The 27068-nt window shown below is 42.4% G+C and overlaps 1 protein-coding gene across 1 annotated transcript in view; it reads left to right on the top strand.

Annotated features, from left to right (window-relative positions):
- Positions 1-27068, top strand: part of Cdh13 (cadherin 13) — a 967076-nt gene that overhangs the window by 202578 nt on the left and 737430 nt on the right. The window contains exon 2 of the mRNA XM_051201850.1: positions 4947-5058. Within this exon, the coding sequence (XP_051057807.1) occupies positions 4947-5058 (112 nt within the window). The remainder of the gene's footprint in view (positions 1-4946; positions 5059-27068) is intronic.

The following is a 27068-nucleotide window of genomic DNA, read 5'->3' as shown; positions in this document are numbered from 1 at the left end:
GGTCCGTGGAGCAAGTGAATGACTAGATTTAGTGAGCTCTGGATCCTAGTGAGAGATTCAGCCTCGTCATATGAGGTGGAGTGCAACTGGGGAGGACACTCACCATCAACCTCAGGCCCTCACCATGCACAGGTATACACATGTGCCCATACACATGCAAACATGCCTATATAGATCTCACATATACATGGAAAAACGAATAGATAAGTGTCCATTACTGTCCATTTACTCCATCTCTTTTATTCCCAAGTTTGAAGAAGAATGGTTCATCTTCAGGGGATGGATTTTGTTGACATCCTTGGATGAGGTTAGACCCTCCTCTGCCCAGCTTCGAAAAAGTCCCAGTGGATACCATGCTTTCATTTCAACTTAGATTTTCATTTTAGCTAGTCGATTATTTAAATGAGGATTTGCTAATTCCTTTCTCCTTCTCTGGACCATAATACTGCTTCAGTTAACATCTATCGACCACCTCTCCTGGGCGGCACTTTTCTAATTAATCATTATCTCATTGAGTCCACACACATCTTTCTTCTCATGTTTCCTAGATGAGAAAACAGAGGTTCAGGGCATCTACAAAGCACACCAAATCTATCAGTGAAAGGACAACCAAATTTGAACAAAGGAAAATGACCCTGGTGGCCACACTCTGGAAAAGTATACTGCAATGCTTTCCTAGAAGACCCTGGCTGGCTTGGTTTGTGTTTGTCAATTTGGCACAAACTAGCGTTACCTGGGAAAAGGGGACCTCAGCAGTAAAACTGCCTTCATCAGATTGCCCTGTGGGCGCATCTGTCTGGTGTTTTCTTGATTAATCATTGATGTGGGAGGGCTGCCATTTGTGCTCAGTGCCACCCCTGGTCTGGTGGTCCAGAGCTGTTTAAGAAAATAGGCCCAATAAACCATGGGAAGCAAGCTGTGTTCCTTCATGGTCTTTGCTTCAGTTCCTGCCTTGAGTTCCTGTGTTGGCTTCCCTAAATGAGGAACTGTAACCTGTAAGCCAAATAAATAAATCATTTCCTACCCCAACTTGCTTATAACCAGTGTCCAATCACAGCCATAGTAAACAAACTAATATCCTGGACCAGGTAGGACAGAGCCTAATGTATGCAAAGACTTCAACCAATCACTTGAAGAGCAGACTGAAGGAATGAATACCTGATGTGACACGTTTACCTCATTAAGTCATCTCCTTTGCATAGCAGGGGCCACTTTATTTTACAAGCTGCATTGGCCAGTTTTATGTTCACTTGACACAAGGGAGTCACTGGAGAGGAAGAAAAATGCCTACGTAAGACTGGGCTGTAGGCAAGCTTAGAGGGCATTTTCATAATTAGTAGTTGATGGGGGGGAAGGACCATCCCATAGTTGGGGAAAACCCCTGGGCAAGTAGTTCTGGGTTCTATAAGAAGGCAGGCTGAGCAAGCCCCATGAGGAACAAGCCAGTAAGCTGCACCCTTCCATGGCTTCTGCATCAGCTCCTGCTTCCAGGTTCTAGCCGATTGATTTCCTGCCTCGACTTCCTTCAGTGAGGAACAGTGATTTGAAAGAGTAAGCCAAATACATTTTTTCATCCCCAAGTTGCTTTTGCTAATAATGTTTCCTCACAGGAATAGAGACCCTAAGTAGGATACAAAGTATTTAATTTTTGATTGGTAGATAAACCTACCCCCAAATTCACAAAGTGAAACTATGCCTTTGGAAGGTCTACCATTGCTCCAACGCTTTCTGGAAGTCAGCAGCTGCAAAAGGTTGATTTTTTTTTATATATATATTTTTTATTTTTTTAGAATTCTAGAAGAATCCTACACAGACACTGTCAAGAAATCAGGTTAAGGACTGAGCATAGACACAACATGGAGATTCAGGCAGAAATTTCTGTTCCTTTATATAACCAGAATTTCTCCCTCCTGGATGACTAGCTCAGTGTCCCCAGGGAAATTGTGCCTTCCTCAATATGTCTGGGGTGACTGGTTGACTGATCTGGGATTTGAGGGCAGAATTAGCCAATTAGAAGGTTAACGTCTAATCGCAGGCACAAGGTGTGACCTTTGCCCATTTCTGTTTAACTGAATTAGCATTAGCGGGTTATAGATTTTCTGCTTGCAACAATGCTGGCAAATTATTCTGAGCTCCAAGTCTACATTCTGCAAATGTGCCACTTAGGATGTCATCTCTATGAGGGCTTGAGAAGGCATCAAGCTAGAGCCTAGTCTCTGAACACAGAGATTCTTACAGGCATACCTGCAAGACACTGAGCTACCTCCCCTCCCCCCCACACATACATACTCTGATTTGAGAAGGATAATGTCAGGCAGGGTGGTGACTTCTCCACCCTCAGCTCCTCTGAAGTGGCTCAGCCTGGCCACACCATCAACCTCCTGAGATTGATTCTTGCTCCTATTCCTTGGGGTTCAGTGCTTCCCAGAAGGCTGGCATTCGGAGTGGAGCCCCTGCACCTCAGCTGCCACCCTTCTGTATATTGTTTGGAGTTTGCTGGAGGAGAAGATAATGTATCATCTTCACCACTGATGTGCCCTGGTTAAGAATTCAACATCTGGTTTCAGAGTTCGGTTTCTTAGGAGCAAGTACTGAGGCAAAATTTTGAGTGCAAATCGTTGGAGGGCTGTTCTCAGATAAAGATGGATAGGGGTGGGGAATTCAGCCAAGGATGGGAGGTAGCCAGTGAAAACTGAATTATCAAGCCACACCCACCGTGATGCACAGCCGGGGTGCTATTGCATGTAGAAACTGGGAAGCACCGACCACACACCTTCCAGCCATCTTGAAGGACAGGGGGTTGGGTTGTGTGAACTAATTCCCCTCCTCTGCCATCACAGAAAGGCTGCCCCTAAGGATGTTTCTAAGGATTTGATAATGCTGATTTCAGCTCAGATTAGAGAAGCCTTTTATACTTTTTGGAGAGCTAGCGTAGAACAATTAAAACAAAACAGTTTCTAGAGCAGTGGTTTTCAACCTTCTTGATGCTGAGACTCTTCAATACAGCTTCTTGTGTTTTGGTGACCCCCCCACAATAAAATTATTTTTGTTGCTACTTCATAATTGTAATTTTGTTGCTACTATGAAACATAATGGAAATATCTGATGTGCAAGATATCTGATGTGTGACCTCCAAAGGGTTCTACATAGTCTATAGTCTAGAGAGAAAGTCTGAGGGTCAGAAGTGAGCAAGGCACTTTCCAAGAGACAGAACAGAGGACATTTAACTTAGATTCAGATTCTGATTCCACTGGTCCATGTGTAGATAGTAGGCATAGTTAATTTGCTTCTAGAAGTTTAGGTGCTCTGCAAAATATATGTTGTCTGTGTATCATGAGGCTGCCAAGGAGACTATCCCAGATCATGTTCATGGTGACCTTAACTCAGGACTTGCCATGTGATAAGGGTTCAAACACCTCAGCTTTGCTTTTGATGCCTAAGAAGCAGGCCTATGGGGTGTGTGAGGTAGAGGTTGGGTGTACCCAGGTGAGCACCAGGTCAGCCCTCTCTTCCTAAAGATGAGAGTCCCTGCGTATAGATCTTAAGACCATGACTTCTGGGGAGTTATGAACTAATGTCTATTAACCCCACATGGGTCACTCATATTCCACCCAAGTCTGGCTTGATGAGACAGTGAGAATAACTGGGACCACTGAGAGGAGCCTGTGGCATCCAAGAAGATCCTTGCCCTTCTTAGCAACAGTTAACATTTACACATCCTCCTGGATGAGAGACTTCCATGTACCATGTGAGCCTCCCAGTGTGTTACTTTGTGAGCCATGTAACTCTGCCTCCTACCCACCCTAATCCTGAGAGTGTTGGTGGGCCCAATCTCCTAAGTGTCTCTTAGGGGTAATCATTTTATCTGTTCTGTTTTCAAAACAGCAATGGCCAGTCCATGCTTAGAGAAAACTGCTTTATAGCCAGGTTTTATTTTTTGTTCATTTTGAATGATGGATGAGGAGAAATTACAAGGACAAAAGAGAGGCCTTGGAAAGAATGGTACATTCTATTTTTGCCAAATTGGCGGAAGTGATAAAAGAACTGGTAAAATTAATTACAACAGCTACTTTTATTTTGCACCATTTATAAAAATATTATCATTTTAATGCATATGCAGCTTAATAAACACCATGATAAAAAGCAACTTGGGGAGGAAAGGGTTTCTCTGTTTTACTTATCAAGATCACGGTCCATCATTGAGAAAGCTAAGGCAAGACTATAAACAGAAGCAGGGAGGGAGTGGTGAAGGAATGCATGCTACTCGCTTGCTCTTCACAATTTGCTAAGTCAGGTTTGCCTGCCTAGAGTGTGCTGGGACCTCCCACACCCAACATCAATCAGTATGGGTGATGCCACCCCCACCATGGTGTCTAGAGTTTGTGTCAAGTTGACAGTATTATACCCAACAATGTCTCGGTTGTCCAGTAGCCACCTGTGGCCCATTGCCACCATGGTAGACTAGGGTAAAGGTTCAACAGACCTTGGAATACTTCTAGAAGTAACTCCAGAGGGGAAAGTTGCTTTCTTTTTCCTCCTTTTGGGAGATGACATTGTTCCTTTGCATATATGAACATGAAGCTGATTTTAACTCAGGCCTCACTGGAAATTGACAGTTTTTGTAATGAAATTTCACACATGGCGACCATAGTGCGATTCTTAGCAGGTGTAAAACTCTTACAACAGTATTTCTTCAACATCAACTTAATGGAAGTCTCAGCACCTGTTCCTAGTTTTGCATCTTCCAAAAAAAAAAAAAATCTCATTGCCAAAAATGAGCTGTTGGCAGCCATGAGAGGTGCATCAGCTTACCTCTTCATTTGGGGAGATGAAATTAAAACCTCAGCTCATTTCTAAAAGTTGAAGATTTGTTGAAAAGGAAGAAAAAAGTTAGCGGGGCAAACATGCTAGCTGCTGTTGAAATATTGATTGCTTCCTTTCCTCAGGTGTTCCTGGGAACATCTGCAGATGATTTGGACTGCACTCCTGGATTCCAGCAGAAAGTGCTACACATTCAGCAGCCTGCTGAATTCATCAAGAACCAGCCTGTTCTAAACTGTAAGCCACTCCAAGATGCCTTGGGGCCACTCATGTGGACCTCCCCAATGTTTGTAATGTATCGCAGGAAATGGGGTTTCCTCATGTTTTCTGGTCACATTTCTTATGTCACTGCTTGGCCCTAGGGGCATGCTTTCAAATGACGATGTTCCGGCTTGTGGAGTAATACATGACATGTGTCTCCTCTTAGTATTTTGTCTTCAATGAGCCCTTCTGTCCCACAACCAGGAAGGAGGACTGCCAGCCTTTAGGGTGATTGTGCTATGTGAAGGGAATGAAATCTATTTTTGCAGGGCAGACCCAAGAGTAAAATCACTGCCTTCTTATAGATTGCTGTTCTACCTGCCATTTCTTACATGTAGCATTAGATCAAAATAATGCCTAGGGCAGGATATAGGTGGCTGGGAATCTGTAGACATAGAAATCAGAACTCTCGTTCTCAAAGCTGATAAAATAGTCTTGAAAAGGAATTAATCTTTTCTGCTGCTTCTGTGTATTAATTTCAAATCCCCCAAATTCCAACTGATTTCCTGAAAATGTGCGTCTCTCAGATATGATTACGATCCTTCACTGTGCTTAACACCAATATTATATCACTTTACCTTTAAGACAACCAAAGCCTAGAGACAATTCCCCTAGCAAGCTAAATGTTTACACAACAGAGTTTGAAATTTGTGGTAGACCCAGCCAACTAATTATCATCTTTTGAGTACCATTCTTTTAACATTTTAAAAATTTATTTTGTCTTTAATAATGTGTCTATATTTGTGAATGCTAGCATGTGCACATGAGTGCAGTTATCTGTAAAGGACAGAAGGAGGCATTGGATCTCCTGGAATGGAGTTATATAGGTTGTGAGATTCCCTGTGTAGATGCTGGGAACTAAACTGTGGTCCTCTGCAAGAACAGTAGGTATTCTTTACTGTTGAGCCATATCTCCAGACCCCCATTCCTTAATATTTGAGGATAATAGATGCGCAAACAGGGACCTGGTTTGGTCAGGTGCTCAAAGACACCTGCAAAGAGGGTGATTGCATATGTGTTTGCTCTTACGGACTCAGGGTAGGCTTTTGTGCCAACCCCATTCCTTAATTTCAGTGGTAGCTGGATGATATGTGTACAGAAAACAGTTTGACTCATTAGAATATTCTAGGAGGTTGGCACCTGCTACAAGGGTTTAAAAGGACACAGCCATGAAGTTGGGATGGTAAACACCAGGGTCTCCAGGGCTGGGAACACCCTGGCACAATGACACCAAAGAGATCATCTGAACAACTAGAGTCAAATGATGGGGTACAAGACCTGCACAAGAAGCAAATCCCAAGACACAACTTCCTAGGAACCATATTTCCGAGTGTGACTTGGGTCAGTCCTCAGGAACACTCATTTGCCCTTTGATGTCTGCACTGATAATGAATTTAAGTAGAACTTTGATTGATGACAAACACTCTGACTTTCTTCTTCCCCCATTTTTGTGTCTGTCTGTCTGTCTGCTCATCTCTGTCTCTTATTTTCCTTTCTTTTTTTTTTTTTTTCTTTTTGTTCCAAGTGACAAGTGATTACCCCAAATGGCATCGATGTTAACATATTGGGAAATACAAAGCCACCCTCAGTATGGAAATTAATAGAGCTGGTATGCAAAGCAGGCCCATAAATGTGATTGTTTCTATAATCTTCATGACATCAAACAGCTTTCAATTCACCACTAAGATGCTGGAAACCATCAGAGTTTAGGGCATCTTTTAAATTTAAACTGCACCATACTGTACATCCCAATATCAGAGGAGAGTATGAGTGTCTGTGTGTGTCCGTGTATGAGTGGTCTTAATCCCCTAAGTAATTAACTTTGTTATGGCCCTTGCTCCTGCATAAGCTGTTAAATGCTAAATGAGAGCAGCCTTATTATCTATGACAACACACTCAGGGAAATCCAGGGATACTGGAATAAATCCCAATTTAAAATGCTGTGCTTGTGTGTGAGGTATTGGGTCAGCAAAATCTGATTAGCCCCTCTAGTGAAATTGCTTGTCCATGTCTGTTACTAAGACATAATACAAAGAGCAGCTCTGGTTAGGTGCTTGTAAGTTCCTCTCAAGGCGACGAGGAATGGAGTTTGCTCTGAGGATAGCCTGTGGATGAGGTTAACTGTCTAGCTGGGGAAGAAAGGTTGTGGAGTCTGGAGAATGCCTATTGAAAACTGTTTCGAACAACCCCGTGTCTTTAAGAGGAGAAATGCCCGATCTATTCCACCCATAATGAGGAACTCAAAGCCTTAAGTATAAAATGGATATTCCCACATTCCCAAGATTTTTTTTAAAGCCACTTCAGCTCTTCCACCATCCCAACTCTCTCTTCTTCTTACTCCTTACCATTTTTTTTCTGCGCAATTTTCAAGATTTATTTTTAATTAATTTGTGTGTGTGTGTGTGTGTGTGTGTGTGTGTGTGTGTGTGTGTGTGTGTGTGTCTATGTCTGTGTGAGGCTATGCCCAACTGAATGCAGGTGACTACTGAGGCCAGAAAAGGATATCAGATTCTTCTATGGAGCAGTGATTCTCAACCTTCCTAATGCTGCGATCCTTTAATACAGTTCCTCATGCTGCAATGACACCCCCCCCCACACACACACTCCATACAATTCTTTTTGTTGTTACTTCATAACTGTAATTTTGCTACTGATATGAATTGTAATGTAAATATCTATGTCTTGTGATGGTCTTAGGTGACTCCTGGGAAAGGGTCACTTGACACCTGCCCCCAAGAGGTCATGACCCACAGGTTGAGAACTATGAGGGAGAGGCACTTGTGAGCAACCTGACATAGCTACTTGTAACCAAACTCAGGTCCTCTGGAGGAACACAGTGTGGTCTTAACCCTTGAGCCATCTCTTCAACTCCGCTGTGCATCTTAAAAGATTTAGCACAAACCCCTTTGTCTCTGAGAAATTGTAAAGAACCAACTTTGACAGGTATGTGTGCTGACATGTACTAACACCTGATTGATAAATGGGGTGGGGGGGGGAATCAAACAGAGCCAGAAATTTAAAAAAGAAGAGAAAAGCTTGAATATTTGAATTCATGTATTATAGACAAATGAAATGATTTGGCATAGTATGGTGATGTAGAAACAGAAGCTGATGTTGTGTGGGTACTAGTGGAGGTTAAGAAAAAGTAGGTGAATGACATGATCCTGGACCTGTTCATGATGTATGCACGTTATATGCTTTCTCTCTTTGTCATATTTAAGAAATTTGATTATGGGCCAGCACGACTCCCCAGTAGGTAAAGATGCCTATTGTCAAGCCTGAGGACCTGGGATCAATGCCTAAGACCCATGTAGTGGAAGGAGGAACTGAATCCTATAAGTTGTCCTCTGACCACATTTTTTATGTCACCTACACACACACACACACACACACATACACACACACACACACACACACACACACACACACACACACACAGAGGGGGGCAGATAAAAATGTCCTAAAAATTAAAGAAGTTTGGTTACAAGACCTTGTGAATTTTTATGTTACAAAGGCAGAGCTACAGCATAATCAATTCATGGACTGCATCTTGTAGCATTTTACAAAGTTACCTTAAGTATTGGCCTTTACCTGATGGATAGAGCACCTCTACTCATATTCAAGACGTGCATTGAACCACTTCCATGCTCTGCTTTTAGGGGTTCATGGGGAGGGGTGTTTATTCTTTTCAGGATTCCTGCTTTCTTTGTTCTGACAGTACTATTTCCTTTTATCCTTTTTCATCTTTTTCCTTGCTTCCTGGTGACTTGCCTTTTTCTGCTTTAACCGTTATTAATGGCCACCTCACTCCTTTTATTTCCCTAATATTTTATTCACTGTTCACTCCAATACATCTTCCCTTCAGTTGTTCTAAAGCCTTTTATTTCCTTCACATCCAAATAACTCTTTATTCTACTACCCTTACTGCTAACTAGGCTTGCTTTCTTCTTTAAAGGACCATTTCCAACAAGCTGCTGGGATCAAAATATGGCATCCCACTCTCTCTTCTAATGTACCCAGCAGTATTCTTTTACTGTAGCTTTCTGAGCACAATGCAAAGCACCCCCCCCCCCGCCCCAGCTCATCATAACTTGGCCAGAACTTTTTTGGTTTCATCTAAGTCTTGAAAGGTGAGTTGAGAAGAGGGGCTATTCCCAGTGTCCCCAAGAAGTACAAGGAAAGAGAGAAATACAACTAGAAGGCAGCACACAGGTGTGGCCACCTAGGTGCCTAACTAGGAAGTGAAACACTATGTTGCCAAGTGCAACATCCTGCCTCATTTCTATCAGCTCAGACTGAAGTTCCTGACACTACAGAGATGTGTGGTCATTGAGTTCCCTACCCTCCTCTGCTGTTAGGTGTGTCTAGCAACCAGTGTCCAGAGTGGACCCCCAGTTAGCCACTCAGCCATTACCAGGACTATATTCTTCCTCATATTTTCATCCTGTATTGCTCATGCCTCCTAATGTGTACACACACAAACCAAACACAAAGATGCACAGAGAGTAATTACTACAGTGAAGTGTAGTGACACTATAAATTTGACTCTCCCTCCAGCCTGATTGACAGGCTGGAGGTTAGAAAGAGTGTAAGAAAGTATGATGATATCCAAGATTTTTAACTACTTCAGATTGAAAGTGATGTGTGCCATTTTACTTGACCCATGAGCAGACTTGGTCATGTAGACAACTTAGCTGCAAGGGAGGCTGGGAGCCTTCACTAGGTAGATGCTAACAAGATGATATTTTCCATTAAAAACAAAAACAAACTACCTGACAAAATGAACCACAGAGGAGGCAACTATCTCAGGGGAAAGCAGAGTCCCTGGAGAAGATTTGGTTCAATTAAGAAAGGAAAACAAGGGCCTGTACCTGCTGTTCTTAGCAGAAAGTGCTTTCCATTTAGCAATCTGTCTTCCTCACCCCTTCCCGAGGTTTGAGACAGAGTTAGGCTTCATGGATACATTCTGGTAAAGTCACGTAGCTTTAAGCTCACACTGACTATGAATAGACAACACATGCAGCCATACACTAGATGGGTCACCATGAGTGAGTTCTCCGAATCTTCCAAGTGCAAATGGGCTCATTTCTGTAAAACCTACAGGCATATCCACAGCCAGAACTGACCCAGCAATGATGGGAAGTTTACTAAAGCAGTGCTTCTAACCCCTCCTGCACCTCGTGTCCTGGTGACTCCCAACCATAAAGTCATTTCATTGCTACTTCATAACTGTAATTTTGCTACTTTTATGAGTCATAATGTAAATATCTGACATACAAGCTATCTGACATGCCACCACAAAGAGGTCATGACCCAGAGGCTGAGAACCACTGCCTTAAAGCATAGCTGCATGAACACAGGAGCTGGTGTTAACACCATTGCTGTTGTTTCCATCACCACTCACAGACTTCAGATAGTTCCAAGGACCCTTACTTTGGCTCTCTAAACTCAGAGTCTAAGATAAGAGATGGATCACGGCTACTCCTGGAAGCCAGAACAGGTGAAGCAATATCTGTAGCAGTGGTCCTGCCTAGGGCATGGAAACCTCATGATGGAGTCAAACTCTTTGCTTCTTAAGTGTATATTAATAATATCATATTTAATGACTTTTGTTAACCATAGATGTGAAAAAACATAAATGAAGAACAAGTAGAGAATACTGTACTATCATTTGCTTTTCCAGACTTTTTTTGAAAGTGTCATTTTGTCATCAAAATAGGGAAGGGAGAGGAAGGAAAGGGATTATTACTAAGGAAAACCATTCCATCTTCAGATAAATTATGCTTTGATAAATATACTAAACACCTTCAGGGACCATGATTTAAGAGGAATGGCTGTTCTTCAAGGTTGGCAGTAGATCCCTTTTTGCTCTTGGCTTTCTGTTATTCTTCCAGAGATTTCTTCACAAAGGGCCCTGCACCAGTGTGAAGACATGGGGGAGCAAAGCAAGTCTTGAGTGACCATGTGTTGTTGACATGGACACAGCATGTCAAGAACCCAATTCTCCAGCCCATGGAAGTGGCAAAGCCTTCCTTTAGTGAGGCTCAGTGGGATGGCAAAGCCTTCCTGTGGTCCATGTGAAACTTGACAGTGTATCCAGAACTACCAATCACAGCTTCTCCTCTTCCTCCTCCTCCTTCTTCTTTGATGACTATAGTCTGAGACTGCTTCTTGACAGAGAATTCTTAGAGAAGATTAGCTAAGTGCCTCCTCCCTCACTTCATACAACAAACTCCCTTCTTATTTGCCTCAGATATGCAAAATAAACATGATGACTTTCCATCAACCAATTTGGTACCTCCATCAGAGAGAGAGAGAGAGAGCACAGAGTCAAAGACTTTCTATGTATGGATGCATCTATCTTTTTTTCATTCTCTTGTAGTCCCAGTTAGGTCAGTCCCTGTAGCCATGCAGAATGTGGCATGGAGGGAAGATGGAGCACTTCTGAAAAGTGACAGGTTGCATACATTAGAGACAAACATGGAGACATAGGGTGCTGACCATGCTGATCCATGCACTGTTTACCTTGTGTGTGGTCCCCAGCTATCAAGAGTCCCTTGGAATCTAGCAACAGCCTTTAGAGGAAAGATATTCTTGTGTGACCATTTTTCTGATGAGCCACCTAAGGCTAAGTGAGGTGAAGCAGTTTACTCAAGCGAATGTCTCTTATGGCTGCAATAGTCAAGATTTGAACTGAAAGCTGGTGGTAGTGGAACATGCTTTTAGTTCCAGCACTTGGGAGGCAGAGGTAGGTGGATCTCCATGAGTTTGAGGGCAGCCTGGTTTACAGAGCAAGTTCCAGGACAGCCAGGGATACACAGAGAAACCCTTTCTTGGTGGAAAAAAAAATTGAGCTCAAAACTCTAAGTCACTGGCTTTCAGCCCTCTGTGACTGGAGTCTCATTGTTTTGGTTGGTGATGGTAACAAAACACAAAGGAATTTTGCCATTTAATTTTCCCATTGTTTTCATCAACTTGGGTGAAAGAAAGCTTCCATAGTGCTTTTTAAAGCATTCACAGCTAAATTCAATCTTCCTGTATAATATAGAAAGAAAAAAAAAAAAAGACTCTTTTTCTTGGTTTTGGATTGGTGCCAGGACATGTTTTCCATAATCCCTCTGCTCTTGGCTTCCCACTGTCCCCATATGTACCCTTCACCCAGACGCACCAATGTTGGTCAGCTGCCAGGTCATCCAGGGAGTTGGTGGTGTGGCATTAATCACATTTGTACTTAACTCACAGGAGTCATGGCTTTTCAGTGCGTTTTTAATTGACTATAAATCAAATAGGGCGCTTGAAAAATGAAGGCAATTAATGAAAAAGTGTTGTGAGAGGTGTTTTGCATCCTAACTTGGGGAGCACACAGTCAGTGAACTAAATGTCCAGACAAAGGCCCCTTTGACTCTGCTATAACATTTTCAATGGGATGGTGACAAATGATGAACTTTCTAAACTGGCCAGTGGGAAGTGCCTCCTTGCTGAGATGGAGCTGGCTTTTCTCTGTCTATTTTTTCTTATTCTGGAGAGTAAAAGCCTGTGGGGAACTCCTGAGGCTCCCAGTTTATGGTCATCCTCCATACTCCTAAATTACACTTAATTACAGAGAGATTGACTGACCAGTGAGATTACTGAATGGCACCTGGTCTTCAGTGTGGGTAGAGCTGAGAAAGGTCAAAGTTTCAAGTGTTCTCTCTATTTTAAGCTGTCACAATATGCCAAGGGAAGTTACTCTGTGGTACTTAAATCTGTCCATCATTGAACATTGAGTATTTTTTGGGGTGGAACACGGATATCTTCATGTGAACAGTATTCCCTATTGCAACAGAGCTCTGTAAGAATGGCATCTTCTTCTGTCTTTACCTCCTTCCCATCAATGTATTTATAGAGACCTTGTAATCAGCCAATTAATGTTTATCATGGGTTTGTTATTACTAGCTATATTACAAATGGGAAATCATAGCTAAAAGACTGTGCTGGATAATGAACTCACATTCACCCACAAGGAAGAGATGAGGAGAAAAGCTTCTGGATCCTTCTAGTGGACACAGTTCCTCAGTTTTACTATGAAGAAAAGGAAATATACAAAAGACCAGAAGATGGGGTTTGTCACATGATGGACAATGAAGCAGATGGAGCTCGATTGGCCTATGCTTTCTAAGCAGCAGAGAAAAATAAAACACATAGGTCAAGGTAACCCACAGCTAGCCTTTCAACAAAGTGTGTCTTCTTTGGCAGCTCACTGTGATCTGTAGTACTGACATCTGTTATCAGCATTGGGAATTTATTTTACTTTTTAAATCTTTGATTGATGAGCAGACCCAGGTTCTATCATAGACACCCCAAGGCCTCCTGCATGTGTTCATTTACGCAAGGTCAGGGCTGACAAGATGGTTCAGTGAGTGAAGATGATTGCTGCTAAACCTGCAGACTTGAAATTTGATCCCCAGAACCCACATGGTAGAAAGGGAGAACTGACCCCCACTAGTTGTCTTCTCACCACATTTGCCATGACCCATGCATGTGCACCCACCCCAAGCCAGAGCGGGATGGGAGGAGGGAGAGGGAGGTGGTGGGAGATGGAAGGGGAGGGAGAGCAAGAGCGAGAGAGGGAGCATAAAAATTTTAAAATAATCTAAGGTCAGCTCATTATTTGACATTGGAAAATAAAAAACAGAAAAAACAAACAAACAAACATAAACCAAAAGCTAAAACCTCCCTATGCTTCCCTTTCCTTGTGAGAGAAGAATATGGTAATGGAAGGCACCACACAGGTTGCTCAGAAGATTAACTGTTAATCTTTGTGAAGGACTTTGAATAGCAGCTGGTCTATAGTAAGCCCTGAAATGCTGGCTTACAGAAAATTTTCTGGAACAATGGTAGCTGAGGCCTTCCCTGGGGCCCTCCATCTCTTTGGTCTTCCTTTTTTTTTTTTTTTTTTTTTTTTTTTTTTTTTGCTTGCTTCTTATAGGCCTCTCAGTTCACCTTCATGAAGTTTCCATTGCTGTCCAAGCTCAAATGGAAACCAAACAATGTACCCCAGATAGAGCACATGTCATCGCTATGATGGACAGCAGCCATTATTCCTGGTCAAGGAAACAGTACAGTGTTAGGCAATGAAAGGCCTGGGTTATTAATGTTTATCATCAGATGTCAAGGATATACACATCAAAACTAAAAGAGACCACCTCGTATCCCAGATAAAATAGTGGGAGGGTGAGTGTAGATGAGACTGTGGAGATATCAGAGCCCTTAGGCCGTTGGTGGGAAGAGGAAGGTACAGCCTCTTTGGCAAGCATACTGGACAGTTACTAGACAAGGAAACAGTTACCATATAACTCAGCATTTGCATTCCTGTGGATGTGCTCATAATTGGCCAAAGACTCGGGGATATATTGCTAAGATTTTGAATTGTCAGTTCAGGTGCATGCTTGCAGGGGCCATATGTGAGGTTGTAGTTCTGGGAGTTCAGAAGGAGGCAGATGGAAGAGGAGAGTAGTGGGGCCCGGGTTGGCCTGGAGCCATTTCAGAAGTTCAAAGATAAAAAAAAACCAAGATATATCAGAACACAACTGGTTGGGAGAGATGCAATGGGATTGGGGAATACCTGCCTGTGGGATAAGGGTAGGAACAGAGCCAGAAAGGAGAGGAGAGGAGAGGACAGGGGAGAGATGGAGTGGGGAGAGGGGAAATAGATCCGATGAAAGACAACTAGAAGCCCACTTAGGCCAACTTCCTGGTTGAAACAAAGACTTGTCTCCTCTTTGGACTTCTGCTCTTCATTCATGTAACAAGAGCATGCTGGTCAAGGCTGTTTGGTTGTACTCTGTGATACCTCAACTCTATGCAGGTCCACCAAGAATATGTAAAGTTACTGTCTTAGTTTCATTTCTGCTGCTGTGACACACACCCTAACAAAAGGTAACTTAGGTTAGGAAAGGGTTTATTTATCCTAGACTCCTAAGTTCATCATTGGGAGGAAGTCACACCAGAGATTCAAGAGGTTAGTCACATCACATCTAGAGTAAAAAAGCAAAGGGAGAATAAAACACCTCTCTTGGCTCTCAGTTTCTCCTCTTCCATAGTGTTCAGGACCCCTTGCTTAGGGAAGACCCACAATGGTCTGGTCTTCCTGTACTAATTAACAATTAAGACAGTTCCCCTCAGACATGCCCACATAGGTCAATCTGATCCAGATAATGCCTCATAGAGTCTATCTTTCCAGGTGACTCTAGGTTTTGACAAGCTGACAGTTCAAAATAACCAGTGTAGTTACCATCTAGCACAATAGAAACTTCCAGATGTGAGCTGGCTTTCAGAAAACCTGGGTTTAGGTGGTCTGATGATGTAACAAATGCCCCATCATTCCTCAGCTCAGTTTTCTAAAGTGTCTGTTATAACTCTCAGACATGTCCAAGATACAAACTTATCTGTTTCTTCTTCTAACTCAGCCACCCAGAGCCTGTCTTTCCCAGGCATTCCAGCAAGTATCTCATGATCTACTACATGGGCCAATTTGGAGCATGTCACATGACTGGATATGACATGGGGTCAAAGGAGATTTAGTGTTTTTGCTGGCCTTGGCAAGTGGTGATTCTGAAACTCCAAAGGACAAATTATGCTGGACTGGTACCAGCAAGAGAGTCCCTCATGTACCAGGTACTACATTGTATCACTAAGATTACATTTTGAGACTCACATCCTATGGCTGAAGGTTAAACTCCATGCACAAGATTTTGTAGAACCTAGCACTCATGGAAATGGAAATATCTTAGGTGGCTGGGGATGAGGACAGCCATCCTGCCATGCCAGACTTCTTGCAGGCAATGCCGGTGAGCAGATTGCTTAATTAAAAACATCAGAGTCTAAGTGCCGCCATCTGGCCTGGCTCTTCAACCTGTTGAGTGTCTTCATTCACATGGTCCTGCAACTGTCGTAAATCTCTTTTGTTTCTGCTTTTCTTCAAGGGCTTAGGAATACAGGAACATACGGATTTACAGGAGTATCTCCTAATTGAAGACATTAGAGCAATGTGGATCAGGCTACTTAATGAGTGAGGCAGCAAGATGTAAATTGGGAAAGATTAGGCATGGCTTTAAGTAGTCTGAGAAGGCTGAGGATCTTATTATTCTGTAATGGAACAAATTCACACACATCCTAATAACTGCTTAGTGTCCTTGGTCTGTCCCTTCACCTTCATTTTTATGGAAAGTTCTTGCTGGCTAGAGAGCATGAAGGGAAGGCATTGTGAGCATGTGCCAGCCAAAGTGTTCTCAAGCATTCTTTTACTTGACCAAGTTTACGGGTCTCTCTTCCCCAGGCACCTAAGACATTTGCATTTCAACGTGTGCTAGGTTCTAAAACTTATCACTTGTGGGGTATAGCCTACTATAGGATGTGAGTCCTGAAAGGGAAGTCTAAGTAAGGGGACATAGCAGAAGAGAGTATTTGCATGCACACTCAGGGAGGCCAGAGATTAGTCTCAGGTGTCTTTCTTCAGGATGCTGCCCACCTTGCTTCTTGAGGCAGGATCTGTCACTGGCCTAAAACAGTTCAGAAGGCCAGCTGCCTGAGCACTCCTGATGCCCATCACCCTTGACCTCCTAAGCACAGGATTATAAACTTGAACCCCCACTCCCAGCTTTTCACATGGGTCCTGTGGAATAGCACTTTCTTTTTCTGGGCTGCATATTCTTCTTTCCCTGACTTCACTCCCCCATCATTCTTGGTCTCTGGACTAAAGGTTAAAGATGTTCAGTAAGTGTTTGCTCCTGAACACCAGCCCAGATGTGTTTTGGAATTTTAAGAGGTCATGGGGTACCTAAGATGAATATTGTACCATTAGGCCAGTGGGGTCTGGAGCAGTACCCTGTCATGAGACATGATGTTGTTTCAGTAGTAAAAACATGCAAATATTTGCCCCAACACAGGTTAAGGTAAGACTACAGATAGGCTCACTCCAGTTCTGTTTGGGTTGTGAGTTATGACATGCTGTGGCTCCTGGACTTGGAGAAATCACAGACTGACTATTTAAGAGTGTCCTCGCAAGAAGACACTCATCTGGTCTCCCCTCTGCCAACTGTTTCTGGGGGCAGCAGAGGGTGGTGGCTCACTCTTCCCCCATGCCATTTCCCCACTGGTTTGCAACTTGGTAAATGACATTTTGGCAGGCCACTCCTGAAAAGTGGCCAACTACCACACCAGCTGATTTCTTCCCTATCCAAAGCCAGAACAGTTGTCAGCCGTCCAGGTTCCTGTGAACCGCACATGTCAGCTGATTGAGGAGACCTCCCAGAGGGTCTATTTTTAACTTAAACTGGTTACAATTTCCATATGTATATATTAAATTCTAAAGAGGGAAGGGGGGAATTCCAAATGAGGAAACATTGATTCTGAATACTATGAAAGAAGTAATTAATGTCTGGGAAACAGTGGAGAATATGAGTCACACCCTCCATGTGGTGAGCACTGCATTTTGTTTCGGTGGAAGGAAGTCCTGTGAATTGAGAGTGGAGAGTGAGGACAAGTGAAGATAAATCCCACTGTGGACAGAGTGTGCAGCCAATATTATAGGTGCTTCAGAGAGTTTGAGAAGGGGGGCAGACCTGAACTACGGGCAGCTAGGGCCATCAGCGTCAGGTGAGTGCACAGGATGTCTGGAGTGGCAGGGAAGCATGGACCAGAACCACAGCCTGATCCACAGTCAGGGGAGAGAGAAAAGCATGGCTGCTGTACAAGGCATGGAATCTCACTCTGGGAGCTCTGGTCACCCTTCCAGATCTAGGCATACTTAGTAACCCTAACTATCTCTAGACCTTGAAGAAAGATATGTAATTAAGTGGAGAAGGAGGAGGAAATTATGTGGATCACAAATTCACCCCAACATGTGACCAAGGAGACCTTGGATGAGACAGAAATGGAGCTTCAATGATTTTCAAGCAGTGAGAACTGGGCTAGTGCAGACAGATATTTTTACAAATACACACATAAGTAAAGAGAGAAGTATCTCAAAAAGTAAAAAAAGTGACAAAATATGATGATAAATTATGTATAAACAAACTTACATATATGTTGTCACATGCCAGTGATTTTAATAGTTATAACAAACAATAAAGATAGTAATGGCCATGCATATTTGTCATCCCAGCACTCAGGAGGCTGAGGCAGGAGAATCTTACATTTGAGGCAAATTTGTACAGCATAGCTAGATCCTGTCTTAAAGACAAAGTAGGAGTTGAGGGTGGGAAGGTCCAGCATACATTGGGGGATGCTTGCAAGTGATTTAATAATAAAGGAAGATGGGTTAAAGCCATTGTGCTAAGCCGTGTTCAAAGCCCGTTAATACCCGATTACCTTCAGAATTATTTTCTAAATGCATATGGATTTCCTTCTCCACTGCAAATTAACATGTAATTTTGCCAAGCCAACAATCTCCAAGTGGCTTGTCAGCAGTAAGGGGACAGCCAATATTTCTCCAGAGAGCAAAGTGATCTTTGGATAGCTATGTTAACACTCCATATGTGACATTGACAGGACACAGCACCCACCTTTTTGTTATAGTCTCACAGTTCAATTACATTTGCATGATAATGTGATAAAATGATTACAGTAAAATTAAACAGGAGCCAAAGTCTCAAATACTAAATGAAACTTGGTATGTATATGACAGTATCTTGTTGCTTTGATTTCTGTTCCTGTCTTGGGTTCTTAGGCATTTGGGTGTGGTCTGTGGACTAAATATTAGTCTTGGGAAACTTGGTAGGAATGGCTTAGCTGCAGTTCCCTGTAAGCATCGCGAGTTTCTGCTCAGACTCCTGGGAGGAAACTTGAGGTCTGAGACTTCTGGTTTAGAGTTAGGTCTTATAAGCAGAGCTGTGATTTCTATAGAAGGGACTCAGGCAAACAAAAATAGAGGCATGTATACAGTCCCTGAATTATGAGAAGTGACCCCCAGTGTCAAGCTACCTGGGTGATGCTGAGCTCTATCCAGAGAGGACAAGTGGCTGGTGCATGCCAATGGTCAGTGCAGTAGTGAAAGACGTCCAAAAATATTAGGTGATTCATGGAACAGAACACACTTCTAGAGTGGAAGTCAGCACCTTGTTGGGTACTCAGAAGGAAGAGTACTGAATGGATATTTACTGGCATTGCTGGGGGCTCAGCACCATTGATAGAAGGTCAGAAACTGGCCAGCTTTGAGTAATGTGTGACCAGCTGACTTAGAACAGTTAGCTACAGCAGGGTATGAATACCCAAGTACATTTCAAGAGCAGGTTACTGCCTGATAAAAAAGCCATTTGTCTCAAGGAGAATACTATTGACTCAGATAAATTGCTCTCCTTGAATTCCCTGAAGCTGATGACAGAGATATTGCTGACCGAGAGACTAACATGCTTGGGTAGAGTTTTCTAAGACAAAGTGGTTAATTTAGGTTGCTACAGGTGGTCTCAGTTCTTGGTGTTAATTGCTGGGCTGTCCTCATGTCTGGAATCTTAAGTTCATGGACTTTTCCATTTGTTCTATGTTTTTATTTCCTAAATGTCTCTCTTTGTAATACTGTCCTATAGAATTAGGTAATGGGGTACAGTAGAAGAGGAGTTCTGACATCAAACAAGTTTCAGAGCTTTTGGGGATTGATATTTGTTCATTTGGTTGATTGATTAATTGATTCATTTTCTAACTGTAAGCTCTTTTTAGACCTTTGCAATGTGAAGATGCATAGTAAATGTACTACAAAGCATGTAGATAATGTTCTACTTAACCCAAAATGACTACTTTTTTCACTCTAAATTTCAGAGCTTGCTACACACACACACACACACACACACACACACACACACACACACACACACACACAATCTGTCCATCTGCCTGCCTGTCTGTCTATCATCTATTTACCTTTACCCCCCACACACACACACCCCATCTGTCCATCCATCCATCCATATATCCATCTCTCTCTCCCTCTCTCTCCCTATCTATCTCCCTATTTATTTCCCTATCTATCTAATATGTCTGTCTATTATATATCTATCTACCCAACTATCTACCTATAACCTGGGCATGCATAGTCAAACCATCTTTCTATTTTCATCCAAGGCCTAAGCTCAGCCTGAGCTACCAGAAATACCAGAAATCAACCCCAGCCTCAGTTCTTGAGAGAGCACAGTGTGTGTATGGTCATTTTCTTTCCTACTCTTTTTCTAGGATTCTCTTGAGTGACTACACCATAAGACAGAGTGTAGTTGCATTAATAATGTTTCTTATTGCCGTGACTAAATACCAATGACTTGTATGAAGTAGAGTTTTGTTGTGGCTTACCTTCTAAGGTCACACAGTCCATCATAAGCAAGGCCTGGTTATAGAAGTGGGAGGCAGTTGGTCACACTGTATCTATAGCCAGGAAACAGAGAGCAGAGAAAAAGTAGACCCAAACTATAAAATCTCAAGTCCTTCCCCTGGTGACTATTTCCTCTATCAATTTTCCTCCTGAAACCCAGGGAACTTCCACCCTCTCCCCTTTCTCAGCAACATTCCTCCACTCTGCCACCCAGGCTCCAAAGCTTCCAGTGCTAGCTGCACCCACTTCTCTGATATCCTGCCTTAGATTTTTCTTAAGACTAACTGGGACAAGTCTGTGCTTAGCAAGCCCTCTCCTCTCTCCGTAAACCCAAGATTTTTAGACTTTGAATCAGGAATGATAAGAAAGGGAAAGGTTTAAAATTCAGAGTCAAGACTTCCGTGTTACCAATCTCCAAGTCCTCCCCAGGCAGCAGATGTTTCTGGCACAAGAAGGAAGAAAGAATTCATCTAGGCTAGCACAAAGTAAAGGCACACAGGCATTTGGATACCATTTCCCCTGACCCTTGGGGACTAACCAGGCTTCTTGGATGGAAGGGGACTCCTGGTAAACTCACCGGGGTTAAGTAAATCAGGTGTGTGTTCTGGAACCCACAAGGATCTTGGAGAACCTGCCCTCTGCCTGTTTCAGAAGTTTCTCAGGGTCTATGTGGCTTTGAGTAAAACCCATGGCACAAATGATGGCCAGTGTCAGAACTAGAGAGGGTAAGTGGAAAGCAGAGCTCTAAATGTGTATCTTTCGTTACTCTAAGGGACCAAGACCCTGGAAGCCACGCTCCTAGAGCTCTCTTGTCTTGTGTAATATTTGGCATTGAGAGATTGAGGCTGGTTTTACTGAGAATTTCAGAAGGTAGAAACTGAGCTCATTGGTGTCACATGAGCTGCTGGGCTTCTCTGGGCATGGCAGCTTTCTGTTCCTTCAAATCCCCTTTAACTTATTCAACCATCACACTCGCTGTGCCCAGGGTCAGGCATCCACACCTCAAGTGAGGTTTTGCTGCTCATAAGTCTCATAAATTAGTTCCACAGGCTCCAGAATATCCAGCAGAAGGACTGGGGATTGGCTGCAGCTGCAGCTTGGCAGGCTAGATGCCTGCTTGTTAGCTTCCAGTTCTGGCCTGGTGAATTCAGACAAAAAATTCTAGACTCTGAGGCCTGCTGCCTGGAGTTGAGATGGTGTTTTAATTATTCTTTTTTTTTTTAAAGTTGGCATACAAAATATTAGATTTCACTGTGATTATTTTCATATACAGATATCATTGTAGCTCACTTCCCCTTCATCTCCCCCAGTACCCTTTTCTTGCATGTGTTGGCTTGAGCCTTCCTGAGCTCTATTACCTCCATGCCATTTCTGAGTCTCAATTTTTAGTTTAATTTATTATTAATATTTTTCTCAAATTAATTATTAAGTTTTGAGACAAGTTCTCACTTTGTAGCCCAGGATGTCCTAGATCTTGATGTTCAGTTCATGTAAGGAAACCCTTTTAAGTTCTGGGATTACAAGTGTGCACTTTGCAAATCTGACTGAGTTTTAATTATTCTTTGTTATCAATAGAATATGTATTTGTTTGTGTGCATGCTCACATGTATGTGGTGTGTGTGTGTGTGTGTGTGTGTGTGTGTGTGTGTGTGTGTGTTTTGTGGTGATACTTTTGTTTATGATCTAACAAGTAAAGCTTGCCTGAGGATCAGAGTGCAAAGCTAGCCACATAAGTCAGCCATACAGGCTGTGCAATGGTGACATAAAACTTTAATTCTGGTAGCCACACTAGTTAGCCATAGTGGGCAGTGGTGGTACACACCTTCAATCCCAGCACTAGAGAGGAATATAAGGCAGGAGTCAGTCAGTCTGCAGTCATGCTGAGGACAGGATCTTCCCTTTTGGTCGGAGCATTGGTAGAGGTAAGATCTCTCTGGTGGCTTGGCTGCTTTGCTTTTATGAGCTTCAGATTAAACTCCATCTGTCTCTGGGTTTTTATTAATTGTGTTACAAAGTTCATGTGTACTATGTGCATTCAGGTGTCTGCAGAGGTTAGATAAGGACATTGGAGCTTCTGAAACTGGAGTGACAGCTTGTAAGCCACTTGATATGGATGCTGGGAATTGAACTCAGGTCATTTGCAAGAGCAAGATACTAGTAGCAAACCTGGGGCTGACATGTTGCCTCTACTAAGTAAAGGATGGTTATACCATCAGCTAATGTGACATGATGCTGGAACCCCAATTTCTCCTTGCCTCTATGAGAAAACTATATTGCTGATATTATTATGTAAATTTTTACAACATCCCCCTCATAGCATCCTAGATGTCCTCCCCTCCCCTTTGCTTCTCCAGCACGACAGTAGCCAGACTTCTTCCACCTGAGGAACCACTGATCCCCACCCTCCAGCTCAGCAAGGCAACTGGCTAAAGGAGCTTACTATTTTTATTTATTTATTTATTTAGCTTTGTAGTAAGAGCTTGTGGTTACATTTACCTAGTGCCAGGCTAGGTTATCTGTTCAGTGTATGTTCAGTGTATCAATGGAACTAAAATGGGTATTTAACGTGATGTCTGCCAAGGACTTTCTTCTGGTTCAGGCTGAGCATATATGAAAGGCATATATGCTTGCTCTTTTTGTTTTTGTTTTGTTTTGTTTTGGTGATGGATTTGGGGAAATTCAAAGTATCAAGTTGCCTAATTTGTCAAGCTTTTCCAGGTCATTCTGGTTATGAATAAGGCTAGGTTAATATAGAAAGGCCAGGTGTTGCTCTAATAGCCTAAATAAATAACCATCAGGGCCCTGCTTGGTCAGCATGCCATACTCACTGCAATGAAAAGTGTCCTATAATAATACATAAATAAATTTCCTATCATATGTTGCTATGATGTCATGTTTTATCAGTGGATTAGCCCAATATTGGTAGGAAGGTCCATTCTGCCTGTATGAAATCAAACAAAGAGCATTCTTTGGGAGCCTTGGATGCCTCTATTGCCTGAGTGAGATGGCTAATGCTCAGGACCTCAGTAAAGCAGACTGAATTGTCTCTATACCAGGACTGGGTAAACGCAATGAGATTACATTGGTGAGAGCCTTTAGCCTTGCCCTCTGGTGTCCAGTGTCTTCTAAGGATCGAATTGTGTTTGTATTGACCTTTCAAGTAGAATGTGGAATTGGCCTTACATTTTCTAAGATATGTTCCCAGGATTCTATTGTTTTTCTTTATTATGTTGTAGTGTGTTTGGAAAAGGCATGCTGTCAACCCTGATCTAAAACTTCATATAAGTGTTGGGTGTGTAGAGGTTTTCCAGTATGCTTAGATGTGTCAAAAATTAAAATCTCCAGAAATCTAGCCTAGATGTGGAGAGTGATATCCTATAAGTTTATTAGAAACAGTTATGGAGACCTCGGCTTCTTTAGAGAGGGATATCATTGCCATAGAACACCACTACCAAAATCAACTTGGGGAGGAAAGGGTTTGTTTCAGCCTACAATTCTTCATCAAAGTCCACAACTGACAGAAGTCAGGACAGCAACTCAAGCATGACAGGAACACGGAGGCAGGACCTTATGTATAGTCCAAGGAGAAGTGCTTCTTGCTGGCTTGTTCCTCATGGCTTGCTCAGCCTGCTTTCTTTGCCATGTAGAGCATCACGCCCAGGAATGGCACTAACCCAAATAAGCTGGACTCACCTACATCAGCCCTTAACAACAAAAACAACAAAAATGCACTACAGATTCTCCTAAAGACAAATATAATGAGGCATTTTCTCAATTGAGAAAATTGTTTTCCCAAATGACACTAGTTTGTTCCAAGTTGACATAAAACTAGCTAGCACAGTGGGCTAGGAAGTAAGGCTGGAGAAGAGAGCTCAGAATCTCTGAGTCTCACCAAAGGTTCAGCCAACTTTCAGGGAGTTCTACGTACTTCTGAGTTGGGACAAGGAAACCAGGGCATCATAATAGTGTGCTAATCTTTCAAGGCTGTTCTCTGTGGGAAAGGGATGTGTGCAAAAGAGGAATCTTTTGGTCAAGTCGATATAGGATGGCAAGGCATTAGCCTGGTCCTGAAGTGCTGGAGAGGAATAAGGGAAGTGGCTCACACAATTTCTTACAGGCAGGTAGGATGCAAGATATCTGTACCTACATAAATTAGCTTCCATAGGCCACTGCCTTAGAGAAGCCCATGTCCGTGGTGCTGCTACATGTTATGGCAGTGAAGCACAGGGGACATTCACCTCACTGTCCTGCTTGTGTTGCTGACTCCCCTACCTTTTCTAAATTATGCATATCAGAACCTTCATCCCTTCTGGCCCTGGGAAAAAATAGACCATGACTATTCTTTTCAATTAAAAAAAAAAAAGCTTTATTCATTTTTATTTTATGTGTAGTAGTATTTTGCCTGCCTTTCTCTCTCTGTCTCCCTGTCTCTGTCTCTCTGTCTCTCTGTCTCTCTGTCTCTCTCTCTGTGTGTGTGTGTGTGTGTGTGTGTGTGTGAGATACATGTAGTGCCCATAGAAGCCAAAAGAGGCATGATATCTTCTGAAATTGGAGTTACAACAAGTTGTGAGCTGCCATGTGGTTCTGTGACATGACCTGGGTCCCCTGCAAGAGCAGACAGTGCTCCTAACCACTGAGCTCAACTATTTCTTCAGCCCCTTTCTATTTTGTTAAGTTCTTATGACATTGTTCCTTTGCATCCACACCACTGATGTTTCCTATTATTCTGCTTCCTTCTTGACTTAGTCACCTTCCTCTCCCAAATAATTTTAATTTTACTGTCTATTAAGTTTTACATACATATGTATGAACAGATCCCATATATACGCAAACATGCAATACTTCCTATTTTCTCCCACCCTTTTGTCTCTCTTCACATGACATAGTCTCCATTCTTCTTTCTATGTTTTATACATGTGATTCAATGTATTGCTCTGGTTCTGCATGAAAGTGTGTAGTATTTGTCTTTCTGGGTCTGACTTACCTCAGTGGACTTGTAAGTCTCCAGTTCTACCCACTTTCCTGAAATGACATCATGTCATTCTTCTTTGTAGACAAATTAAACTTCATTATATGTGTGTGTGTTTGTGTGTGTGTGTGAATGCATGCATTTATTAAATTTTATCTGCTAATCAATTGGTAGATGGGTATCTGGGCTGGTTCCACATTTCTGTTGCTGTGAGCAGTGTTGTAGTTAGCATGCTGTGCAAGCATCCCTGTGATGTGCTGACTTAAGTTCCTCTGCCAACCACCGCCTTCTGTACAGTATTTACTATGGTATTTTGGTGTTAATCTGTAGCCAATGTAATTCCTATCTTTCAAGGAAGTCCTCTCCTCAGGTGTCCTCATCAGCCTTCTTACCTGAGGATGTGTGTGTAGGTTTGTCTGCTCATGTGTTCTCCATGTTAGTCTACAAGTGTGTTCCCATCTCCATTTACCATCTTGAGTAAAAGTCTTAGAAGTGTTTTCGATACAGATTTGGTTTAGTAAACCAACAAAGAAATGTTTTCTAAGAAAAAGGTCACCATTCCAATGTTGTTTGCCTTTTAAGGGAGACCAGAGTGTTCTAAGAAAAAGTAGAACCATGCAAATTGAGCTCATACATGTACTTTTGTTGGTTCATCCACCCATGCTATTGACAGTGAAGGCAGATTCCATCTCTGAAGCTGAACCTGGGAATGAACCTGTCTCTGATGGAGTACACACTATTTCAGATCTGACAGGCTATTTTGAAAGTCAAAACCAAAAGGTACTGCATGCTTTGGAAAATATTTACAAAATGTTTCCTCTGCTCACACCCTGTCCCCCTGGCATCTGCCATTCTTAATTCAATATGAACCCTTTAAGAAGAGTAAGTGCTGGTTTAGGGAAAGATCCTTTGCAAAAGAGAAAAATCTGACTTAAAACACATGATGACTGGAAGCACTGCTTGCTTCTCTGTGTAAATGTGCTTGGTGTATCTTGGCCATCTTTCTTTTTGTGCTTAGATCTGGTTACATGCTCATCTTCCAAAAGGAAAGGGAATCCATTCAGTTTTTATGTACTAGTCTGGTACTTGGAGCATGGTGGGCAATCAAATGTCCAGGAATAAATCATGGATGGTTACATGAATTGGGGTGTGTCTATATGGTAAGATGTTTACAGCATGCATATATGTTTCTGAAAAGATGCAAAATGTCATGATGGACTGAGAGATAGAACCTCGGTCATCAGGTTTGACAGCAAGCACCATTTCCTGATGAGCCATCTTGCCATCCCTCTGATTTTATTTTTTAAATTACCAAACAAGCATATAGAAGTTCATTAATAATTTTCTTAACCAAATATTGTTTTTTTAATATAGTAAAAGAAAGCCAGAGTCTTTCCTATAGACAGCCTTCATCTAGGAGATCTGTTCTTGGTTCCCATGTTGCTAAAGTTTTCCCAGGCTGATACCTCCTCTTGGGTGGAGCTCTCTGAGAGGCTGGCTGTATGTCCTTCTTGACCATGATGAGTCAAAGCAAGCTATACCAGGAATACTCAATGAATAAGCCAGACCACATTAGCTTACTCACTTACATCCTAGTTGCCCCCATAAGATGGGCAACCTGCTTTCTACTTGCCTTGTAAATATTAAATGAAGTAATTTGCTCAAAGAAAGAACACAAGG

Source organism: Phodopus roborovskii, unplaced genomic scaffold (assembly GCF_943737965.1).
Source record: "Phodopus roborovskii unplaced genomic scaffold, PHOROB, whole genome shotgun sequence".
Classification (NCBI taxonomy): domain Eukaryota; kingdom Metazoa; phylum Chordata; class Mammalia; order Rodentia; family Cricetidae; genus Phodopus; species Phodopus roborovskii.
Note: the sequence above shows the minus strand (reverse complement) of the source record. Positions and strands in the feature narration are given on the sequence as shown.